Genomic DNA, 11,605 nt, shown 5'->3' on the forward strand with positions numbered 1-11,605 from the left:
TTCTTATGTGGATGCATACACAAGCCTGTTTTATTATGGGTTATGAATTAGTTAATATCATTGAGGGATTTCGACACAAGACCTCTTGATCAAATGGGCTCTAAAACCATGTTGAGCAACTACTTATCCCAAAAATTTAAGTTTATGAGAAATGGTCCAATCATAGTTTTTAAGCTGTACTATGCTTTTTCATTGAGTAGAAATTTGGAGCAAATGAGTTGCGATGTTTTGTTTTATAGTTGAGAAGGTTTCAGTTTCTTCTCATAACTTATGAAGGAAAAAATAAGACTTCTGTTTTAATAGTTTTTGTATTATCTTGGCAGATGTTTCCAATTGCAATTACATGTGGCAATACATTTGTTCTTAAGCCCTCTGAAAAGAATCCAGGTACCCCTTTGGCATAGTGATATAGTGATATATTCTTGGTTTGATGCTTTTATAAACCAAGTGGAAATGTTAAGATGTATTGACCTTTATCAGTTGAACAGTACAATAACTCTGCAACTGGGATTTTCATGGCTGCATAGTGTGAATTAGCTAGCTGGTAGTAATAACTTGTTGACTGATATATGCATGGATTTAGTTTATTGTGCAGGATATTTTGTTTCATTCAAAGTTTGGTTTTAACATGGTTAAATTATGACCACTAAGTGCAGGAGATGGCTTATTGACTTGTTTTATGGACCAATTAAACTAAGGATTCTTGGGCAGAATCCTTACCGAAGGAGATCTTCCAAAGCTGCATCCTCTTTTTAATTAAATTTTGAAGTATGAAGACATTTCACCGATGAATAAAATATGGTTAACAAGAATTTCATTGAGTTGCATCAGTGGACCAAAGCTAAATTGTAATATTAGGTGGCAAAGTTTTTGATTCAGCAAAATGTTGCATGGGCTAAGTAAAATGGAAACTTAGAAGAGTTTGCTATGCCTTTCTGGTTATGATTACCTGTGAATTTTGAATGGTTACTTTATGCATTTGTCTTGCTTTATTTCATCAACAAATTTTTCTTATGGGAATTTCTGTTACATCAACATCGTTAACGTTATATCATGCTTTCCCTCTAGGAGCTTCAATGATGCTTGCGGCATTAGCAACAGAGGCTGGTTTGCCAGATGGTGTCTTGAATGTTGTTCATGGCACAAATGTATCATCTACTTCTCTGGAGCCCTTCTTTTTGTTGCTATATGATAGTAATAATGCTTAAGAGTGTTTCAATTTTGGTTATATGCACTTTACAGTTATTATTAAATATAGTGCGTAGAGTACAAATAACAAAGAGAAGATGGCAAACAAAGATCTCCAATGGAGACAGTGGTTGCTTGTTAAGCATGTAGCCCCTGATTTAAACCTATTTCTAGTCAGAGTTAATTTTGTTTGAACCTCAAGCAATTAAAAAATCCTTATATTAATACTCACAGCTCCAAAGCATTTTTCTGTGTGGGAGAAAATACATATGCTCTGATGTTTCTGATGCGAGATTAATTGTTTTTTAAGCAACAAAATTCAAAGAGTGCTTTTTTTTTTCCTAAAATATTCCTGTAAATTATGTGCAGAAACTCTCATTTGTTTGAATGAGTGAGTTCTTCAGTTGTGTGCTTCTATTAGAAACAAAACTTGGAGGAATTTGGACCTTTCTGTAAGAATGTTTTTTCTTCCCTGTTTTCTTGCTGTGCAGCATCTTCCTTTCTTCTACTTGTGATTGGCCATGTGTGGAAACGTAGTCTAAGCATTGAGTATAGTGCATTGTATGCATTATAATATCATAATATGGTCAGTGTGGCTTGGAAATATTACATTGTGTATACCAACAGACACCACCGACCCATTCCGGCTTGGTTCTGGGGCTTTGCTAGAAGAACTGGGTTAGGGGATGCCCACTATTCTACTTCTACTTTCCTCCCTGAATTCTAAATCCACCCTCCCTTTCTCTTTTGGTTGTGCGACACCATTTTTTTCTTACAGTATAATGTTCTGCATTGTTTGGTACTTAATTTATCACTGACACATTCTTATTTGGAAATAAATTTGAGCAGGATATCGTCAATTATATTTGTGATGATGATGATATAAAGGCTTTATCATTTGTTGGATCAAGCACAGTAAGTTAATTGTCACTTTCTGGTCCTTCTGTATTCATAGGATTAATGCAGCACATAAAGATATGGTTTTAAGTGAGATGCATGCAGAAACAAACTCATTATAGTCTTATTGGGATATTTTGATGAAGATCTTTGTGCCACTATTTGGTTTTCTTCAAGTGAATTCAATGCAATTCCCTTCAAACTAAATAACTTAATTACTCTTTCCATTTCCTTTTCTGTTGGCTGTATGCTTAAAATTCTCCGTGCTGTCTGCGAAGCATAAGATATTGGTTATGCAAAAGAGATGCTCTATTCATGTAAAAACTAACTGAAATTGTAAAAGCAAATTTGATCAAACAGATTGCAATGGAAAATTGTGCTATTGAACTCCTTGATCTGGTCTTACTATATGATGTCATATGTTTAATTTGGACTTATAGATTATGCTAGGCATTAATTACCTGATACTTGACTTTTTCTTTTTCCCTTTTTCCTATCAATTTTTAGTTTGGCACACAATTATATGGCAGAGCAGCTTCTAGGGGGAAACGTGTACAGGTGAATACTCTTCATTTGCTTTTATATATCTCTCTTGTCTTCCATTCTTTCTATCTCAAAGTGTTCCTGCTTGCTTAGCTAGTCTTGGTTGGATATTTTAGATCTGCATGAATTCCTTTGTTCTCTGATTCTTGTTTTCACTTCTTAGTCCCATGTAGGAGGCAAAAATTATGCAGTCATCATGCCTGATGCAAGCATAGACGCTACTTTGAATGCTTTGGTTGCTTCTGGCTTTGGTGCTTCAGGACAGAGATGTATGGCTCTCACTACAGCTATTTTTGTTGGAGGATCGATGCAATGGTATTATGATTCTCTTAGCATTTTGACAGGCATTTTTACAAATACCAATAGCTGCTAAACCCTAAAAAGGTTTTGAGTCTGGTATCTCATATAACCTTTAGATACAGTTTGTAATTTACACTGGATCTTCATTGAAGACATCTCAACTTAGTTAAGTCTTCAATTTTGGTCGCTTGGGAATGTCTCACTTTGATATATGTAGCCTGTTAGAAAAAACTGAAACTTGTTGATGAGACATGCATATTTACACTGGATCTTCATTGAAGACACCTCAACTTAGTTAAGTCTTCAATTTTGGTCACTTGGGATTGTCTCACTTTGATATACGTGGCCTCTTAGAAAGAATTGAAACTTGTTGATGAGACATGCGTATAAAAAAGGGATGAAAGGATGGATTGTGAAGAAAATCAAATAATCTTTTTTATGGTCAAAACAGTGATAAAAATTTGATTTTCATTGTAGCTTAGTTAAATTGTTCCCAAGAGACTCCCTTTCTGGCTCTGAAATTATAGCTTCTTTATTGAATTTAAGGAATTCCATGGAATCTCTACTTATTTGTAATTCACTTAATAATCTTAAAGCTAGCCAAGCAGCTTATCTGAAGTCATGGGTCTGATGTTTGTTGGCTTCTTTATTGAATTTAGGGAAAAGTTTTTGGAAAAGATGTCGGAGTTTGTGCTCAAGACATTATTTCAGATAGAATGAATAGGGAAAGCAGCAAGAGAAAAGAGAGGAAAATGGAGAGAGATATTTTAAAGCCCTTTAAATAATTATAACAAGATGTTTTTGAACTTCATTTACCTTTGGGTGTATTATCTCTAGAAGTACATTGAAATCACCTAAAATTAATCCAAGCATGTAAAAATTTGGATTATTGTCAAAATACCTTAAAAAAACCTGAAGAAGTAAATATTACAGAAAATTTAAATAAAAGCTTCAAGAGTTCGACTACTAATCTTCTTCTCATCTATTTATTTGAGTAAATAAATTTGCTTCATATTATTTATTCTGGCATTAAATTATCATCTTTTATGGTGCCTATTACCTTCCATATTGTGACTTCCTACTACTCTGTTGAAAGTGATGGTTGGTGCTTTTTGGAAATTACTTGATTGGTTCACACATGAAACATTCTGTTTTTAGGGAAGATGAACTTGTGGAGCTTGCCAAAACAGTTAGAGTGAATACTGGAACAGATCCAACTGCCGACCTCGGTCCAGTTATTAGCAAAGAGGTGAAAAACATGCCTCCAAAACTTTATGAAAATTTTTATGTGATCATTAGGGATGATCTTTGTTATTTGTTACTTTTTGTTTCCTGTGGAGGTGAGAACACACTTTTACTGCTGGATTGCTTTTGCATTTTGCAAGTACTTTTATGTATGCATGTATGCATGTAAGTATGTAGGATTCTGTTGACTATAAAATTTCTCTTTCCTCATAATTCCTAATGTGTTTTCTGAATTCTCAGGTAAAGGATCGTATAAGCAGATTAGTTCAGAGTGCTGTTGACAGTGGCGCTAGACTTCTTCTTGATGGGAGAAATATTGTGGTGTGTAATTATTTAATTTCCTTTAGCAGAACAATATCTTATTTTGTTCTATCATTATTTATGTGATTACTGTTCTTTTTTCTGCTTGCCATCCATTCTTAGGGTTAAATCTGCTTTATAGAATAAGAGAAATATGTCCTATTCTTGTTCATATTTTCTTGTGTTCGGACTTCCATGTACAACCAAAATTCATGGGCTTTGCATGTAAATTTTGTTAACATATCCATGGCCAAATGGAAGAAGGATGATGGTATGACTTCCTTGGTTGTTTCTTACAGAGCATAGATACCACCCAAAAGCTTAAATTATTCGTATTAGGTGAAAAAGCCGAATAGGTACATGAAGTTATATTAAACAAAGATTTGATAAATGTGAAATTCTCTCACACCCTTAAAATCTCAAAATCTCAAAGAAGCTTATGGTTGGCTGTTCATGAATGTTCTTGTAGAAAGGTGGTCTTTTTAGAAGTGCTCTGTCATAAGGCCTAATCAAAACAGGGAAATAGAGAAATGATATAACTTGAGACATAAATGGATGGTCTTTTGAAAGTTCTGAGGATATAGCCTTATCAAAGTAGGCAAATGTAGAAATGATACAACTTGACACCAAAATGGATCTACAAGATGGGCTTAACGTAGATAGGCTTGATTCCATGATAGAGAAACCAACCTAAAAACTTTAGTATTTGGTAGAAGAGCATATGTATATAAAATTATGTCAAACCCAAGTGTTAGGCAATGTGAGATAGCTTCACACATGCTATCATAGCGAAAGAATGAATTTAACATTAATAGTATATGATAGGATAAGGTGGGTTCATGAAACAAATCATAGATGTAGGGTTTTACTGAATTATCAATAAATTTATTAATCTGGAATGTTAGGGGTTTGCGGATCGTAGGAAAAGAAAGATTTCAAAGGAAATGATTGTTAGAGCTGGGCCTGAAATTTCGTTTCTTCTGGAGAATAAAAGGGATTTATCAGTAAGAAAATGAAATGAAGTGTTTGGGGTTACTTGGTAAGTTTTTGCTGTTATAGCTTTTTGAATTTATGCTTTCCCTTTTTCTAATATATCACTGTTGTCTTTTGCTGTTATTTTCTTTTGGATATGTAATGTTTGGAGAAGTTGTGGTCTTTAATTAATTTTCTTTTACTATTTCCATTGGCTTAGAAACTTTTGATGATTGATTCCAAACTATCAAATTCTCAGGTTCCAGGATATGAGAATGGAAATTTTGTTGGTCCAACTATCTTACATGATGTTACACCCAACATGGAGTGTTACAAGGTACTGTTTTTTCATTCTTTTAATTCTTTGTACTTTTCAGAATAAATGGACTTGGGTAATTATGATTCTCAGTGGAAGAAGAGTTGAACCAAAGACCTTGGCATATTCTTGACCGCACTGTATCTTGTGTTGAGCAGGAAGAAATATTTGGACCGGTTCTACTTTGTATGCAGGTATTGTTTGATTAGTCTTGCATTTGTATGAAGAGCTCTGTGGTATTTATTGGAGATTAGTTAACACAGCTCCTCTCGTGTGACAATAAACAGGTCGAAACTCTAGAAGATGCCATACTCATAGTAAACAGAAACAGGTACTTGTTTTAACTTTTACCCTCTTAATTTTAAGATGGCTTTCTGAATATGTGTTTCAGCATAATCATTTTTCAAATTCCTAAGGTGGCATGATTAGTGCAGGTTGGTTTGCTTTCTTAAATGATGTTTTCCTAGCTCCCCAGTTCTCCTGTAATGTATTATTTTTCCCAGTTAGCTTTTTAACATAATTCTTATAAATAATAGTAATGATACTACTTCCATAAATGCTGGAATTATTCTACTCCTGGAAACAAGTTGTCTGTAAAATTTAGGCACAATTGAAATTTTATTGTTGGCACATTTTCTTTCAGTAACATGTAGAGTTGTGCATTGCCCATTAATTTCTCCTTGTTTTTATTTATAATGAGGTAGGTTTGTGAATGGAACATCCATATTCACAGCGTCCGGCTTTGCTGCAAGGAAATTCCAGAATGAAATTGAAGCTGGGTTGGTAAGCTCATCCTTTACAATTAACTTGTTGAAGTTCAGTATTTCTTTGGGAAGAGTGTGCTATAGGCATCTTTCTTGTCATCCTCAAGATCTTATCTCCTTGCTGGTCCATTCAGGACACAAATCATCTGACAACACCCTCTATGAATATAAGTTCAATCTGTTGGCTAGATGTTTAAAAATTGAAGTCGAAATACTCTCTACTGCTCAAATTTTTATTTAGGGAAGAGTACCAGTTTGGTCAAAGATAGAGACTGGTAAAATTTAATCTTGTGTCTCATGAAATGGCTTGGGTTTGAGCATGCTTGACTTTCACAAAAATTTATGTGCATATGGAATTATATTAGTTTGTGGGCTGTGATCAGTTTCCTGCCCTATAGTGATGGAATGGTGGGAGAACTTGTGAACAAAGGAGATAAATTCATGGTAGCCTTACTCATGTTTGAGCCCACTCTGATTATGGATATATTTAAATTTCTGACATGACTTGGTTTGATTCAGGTTGGGATCAATGTTCCTGTTCCATTTCCATTGCCTTTCTCCTCTAATGAACAAAAAGAATCTTTTGCCAGTGACTTTAATTTTTCTGGTATAGTTACCTTGTATTCCTCTCCATCTTTTCCTCCCTTTGGATCATGATTGGGGAGTGTCAAGCTTTCTAAAGTGTAGCTCTAGTTTCCTCACTCTCTCTCTTTATGATTTGCAGGAAAGGCAGGCGTTCAGTTTTACACCCAGATCAAAATGGTGGCTCAACAGTGGAGGGATTTCCCAAGAATAGGGGTGCAACTAACTATGCCTCCGTTATCTGATACAGATATAAGAAGCCAAGGTTTTTCATCAGTGTTGCGTCCATCATCTGAGAGAGACTCACCTAGCCAAAGAGTGTCACCATCCATGTCCACATCATCAGACAGAGATTCACCAACCCAAGAAATGTTGCTGCCCATCCCTCTGGCAACAGAGAGGGATTTATCTGACCCTGGAGTATCATCTCTATCTCCTGCGGCTAATGGGGATATGTCAAGCCGGGGAGCATCCGTGCTCATGTCTCCAGCTGATATGGAATTGGCAAATCGGGGGACATCACTGGCTGTGCCTCCAGCAACAGAGAGGGATTTGTCAAGCAAAAGAGTGTCACTGTCTACGCCACAAACGTCTGAGAGGATTTATATGCCCAAAATATCTCACTGGAATGAATCTCCAGCTCTAACATCAAACAGGTCAGATGCTGTTCCTCCACCTTCTGAGAGAATATATATGCCTACATCTCAGAGAAACGGCAACACAGCATCAACTTCTTGTGATGGGGCATACGTCCTTACATCTCATAAGAATGACAATATAGGTCCATTAGCATGCAGGAATAACAGTATGGCTCCAACTTCTCATCAGACTGATGTGACCTTAAATCAAACTTCGGAGAGGATATACATGCTTTCAAATTCTCACTTGAACGACAATATGGGTCAATCATTTCAAAGATCTGATACCACCATGTTTCCTGCTACTGAGAGGATATACATTCCTTGCACGTCCCACAGGAATGACCATATAGGTTCTACGTCCCTGAGGGCTGATATAAATTTACATTCGAATACAGAGAGGTTATACATGTCTGGACCGACTCCAAGGAATGACATGGTGCCAGCTTCTCAACAAGCTGACATCATGTCTCCTACTTCCGAGAGGATGTATATACCTTCACTTGTTCAGAGAAACACGGGTATGCCACCAACATCTGAGAGGTTATATATGCCTGCAAGTGCACCATCGACATCACAGAGGATGTATACTCAAAACCCAATACTTTCAATGGATGATTTTCCCAGCCAAGGATCGTCGATGACTTTGCCTACATCGCAGAGGATATAAGATAAGAGCCAATGCTTTATTTGTTTTTCAGTTTAGACTCTTTGTAGATAAAGAAAATAATCTCAATGCCAAATATATATGTAACTTTAGATTTTTAAGATCTCTTCTTCCTTATTCTAGTATCAATTTTATCCTCAATTTTAGTCATGTAATGATGTAAAACCTAAATTTTTTTATTATTATTTTTTTTTTTATGTCGAAGTTGATTATTTTCAAATACTAATTCAACAACTTCAAGAATTTGTATTCTAAGTTCTTGTTATATCAATTTGTATTACAGACAAAAGCGTGCAAACGAATTTTCCAACTTCCCGTCAAAAAGTAAAATTACTAAACAACCCCAATGTTTAAGGTCAATATCCAAGGAAACGAAAAAAGAAATCAAAAGAAAGAACAAAACGAAGAGAAAATGATATTGTAATTTGTAAATAAGGGTAGTTTGGTCCATCCGGATTATTTCTGTTAATAAAGGTTTTAGAGTGTATGTTTTGGAGAGAAGAAGGATGCAATACCCTAACTCATCCTGGCCACCCCCTTATCCTCCTCTTTTCAAACGCACAAATGCTAATTCCAAGCTACCAACTCATTTGAATCACGATGATGGTTGCGCTGGAGTGGTTAAATTTGATTTGCCTTCTCATGTTAATTCCATTTCTAGCACTTCTAACCCATTTGTCAAACACTGCCTCAAGCTCCGCCATAGCTCATCTTATCGCCACTCTCATTCTTCTGCTCTCGTTGTTGGTACTACTCCCATCAGGTTACCTCCTCTTCCGCCTTCATTTCATTTTCCTTCTTTCTCTTTCTCACTTCACTTTTTTATTTGTTTACTGTTATCATCACTCCTTTCCATAATTTATAGAATTCGTGAAATTCATTCTTTCTTTGTAATTGTTGAGGCTCTTTTTCTAATCGACATGGTCAATAATTTTATTGTTGGTGATTATTATTCTTGCATTGTCTGATCTTGGTCAGTTTTATGTATATCAAGTAAAAAAATCATACTGGGAAGTTATTACTGTTGATTTTAGATTTGTAATCGTTGTACAATTATCATTTCCAAGGACAAAATAGGAATTTTTGGTTTAAGATTGTGGTTAATAATGTTTATGGTGTTAGCAGCAATCTGCTCCAAATTTGGAAACACTAGGAAATGAATTACCATTAATCTCAAAGTTTAGGCTATAGGTAATGGTGCATAATACTATCGAAACTCACGAACTGAAAATATTGTTTAAGCTCAGGCAGGTCTACCAAGCCATCTCTTGTCCAAGTCATTTCTGTTGTTTATAGATATCGTTATGGAACTCAGCAGGAGCTTTGCCTCTCTTATTGTGACAATGTGAGCATATGGCACATGGGATGTTCATTGTTGTCTGTCAACTAAGCTACCAGTTTATGATGGCCGGAGTTTTGACATTTTTGACTCTAAAAAGTTGCTGCTAAAAATTTCCTGAAATTTCAATGTACAATTGCACTATTTATGCCACTAACGCACTTTGAAATGCAATCTTCTAAGTGAATATAGTTATTAGGAGGTTGAACCCATTTGTTAGCAAAAATGAGAAGTGGATTTTAATATTACAATTATGGTGTTACTTACCTATATGGGGGTACACAACTTAGCTATGAGAGGTGTCATCTGGCAACAGATGTGCTTGAAAAATTTACCAGAAAGTACAAGTTGAAACAGTTGCGATATATCACTCCTGGGAATATGGTAAAACAGGGGAAGTGGATTTCTTTTAAATATCTATATTACTAGGGATTAATAATAATTCTTCTCATGGTAAGCTTTTCTTTTCTATTGATATAACCAATGTTGCATGGTGAAATACATAAACAACTTCTTTGTGGTCCAAAAAACTATGGTAGACCTTCTCCACTAAACGTGTTATAAAGAAGCATTTGTTAGAAAGTGCAGTATCAATCTTCTTAGATGATTGCATATACCAGACAGTTTGTATATAGTAATAAATGCTTACACCAAGGGTTAGGTTGAGTGGTTAAGACCCTTGGTTCCAACCAAGGGTCAGGAGTTTAATCCTTGAGGCCACCTATTTAGTAATAATTGTATCTCACTGGCACCTTTTCTTCTGAGGTTGTAGGGTTTGGAAGTAGCCCAGTTTAGAACTCAGTGAAAAATAGAGTCCATAGCTTTCTGGGTATGAAAATAAATAAATAAAAACTAAATCAATAGCTTCAAATCTTGCTTTGGAAGCTTACTATTCATCAGAGGACCTTTTACAATGTCTTCTTGTGCAAATGTGAAGCAGCAGTCTTGTTTCTCCTGTGTACATAACTTTTATTTGTATTTTTTTATTTGTATTTTGCAGTATGCTTTTTCAAGTTGATCATTATTTAAAAACCATGTCAGGTTTAGTGATTATGCATTTACGTAGTAGTCTTTGGTATGCTTCAGTTCAAAATGTAACCTTGACTTGTACTTTTGAAATCAGGAACTTGATGAAACTAACTGTATAGGTTTAGTGTGAATTATTTATGACTATACTTCATATACAGGGAAATATATGAAAGGTCATTGCAAGATAAATCTGTCAGAATGGATTGTTTACTATTACTTGACAAAGTGAAAATTCCAGAAGAGCTAGAGGATATTTCTGCTCGTACTGTGCGTGTTAGCTCTGTGGTGATGAAAAAAATTTCTGGGGTACAATCATCTGAATCTATTGAAGCAATTGCCTTGATGAAACTTCCAACAAGTTTTATCAGTATAGAGGTCAATCAAAAAGAGACAAATTGTCAGAGTTGGTTCCCATCTAGTCACAGAATTCTAGTCCTCGATGGGATTCAGGTAACTCTCACGCTTGCACTTCTGTTGAAGTTCCTTCTCTGATTGTGTTCTTGCATTGCTGTGTTAAAAGTGGCACCATGTAGTGTGTACCTCTTGGTGTTGTCATTGTGATGTCTTAGGATCCTTGTAAACAGGTGATCACTGGGGTTGGCCTTGTCCTCTGATACTAACCTCACTGAATATCTACTTATTAATATAATAGCTACAGAAAATATACCCAAAAAAATCATAGAGTAATTTCAAGTCGAAAATCTTCTCAGGTTTCCAGGTGCACATGGTAAACTTCACTCTGTGATTGTTACAAACCTTGTGATGCAACAATTGCTTAAACTCATTCAATGATATATCTGTCATCATATTGGTTGATGGACATAT

The 11,605-nt window shown here is 35.4% G+C and overlaps 1 protein-coding gene across 2 annotated transcripts; it reads left to right on the plus strand.

The window, feature by feature from the left end:
* The first annotated feature begins 321 nt into the window (after positions 1-321).
* On the plus strand, positions 322-8,503 carry LOC116143846 (mucin-17-like). 2 transcript variants are annotated; one of them, XM_031429291.1, is made up of 13 exons: positions 322-387; positions 1,069-1,148; positions 2,038-2,103; positions 2,593-2,643; positions 2,792-2,943; positions 4,087-4,177; positions 4,414-4,494; positions 5,705-5,782; positions 5,920-5,955; positions 6,049-6,092; positions 6,466-6,544; positions 7,045-7,132; positions 7,250-8,503. In XM_031429291.1, exons 1-13 carry the CDS (start codon positions 324-326, stop codon positions 8,413-8,415), a joined length of 2,076 nt encoding a protein of 691 aa, XP_031285151.1. In that variant the 5' UTR covers positions 322-323; the 3' UTR covers positions 8,416-8,503. The 2 variants fall into 2 exon arrangements, with proteins under 2 accessions (XP_031285151.1, XP_031285152.1); XM_031429292.1 differs by lacking the exon at positions 322-387 and adding an exon at positions 1,558-1,640 and having other exon boundaries at positions 1,064-1,148.
* The last annotated feature ends 3,102 nt before the right edge of the window (positions 8,504-11,605 follow it).

Source organism: Pistacia vera, unplaced genomic scaffold (genome assembly GCF_008641045.1).
Source record: "Pistacia vera cultivar Batoury unplaced genomic scaffold, PisVer_v2 Contig433, whole genome shotgun sequence".
NCBI classification, from domain to species: Eukaryota; Viridiplantae; Streptophyta; class Magnoliopsida; order Sapindales; family Anacardiaceae; genus Pistacia; species Pistacia vera.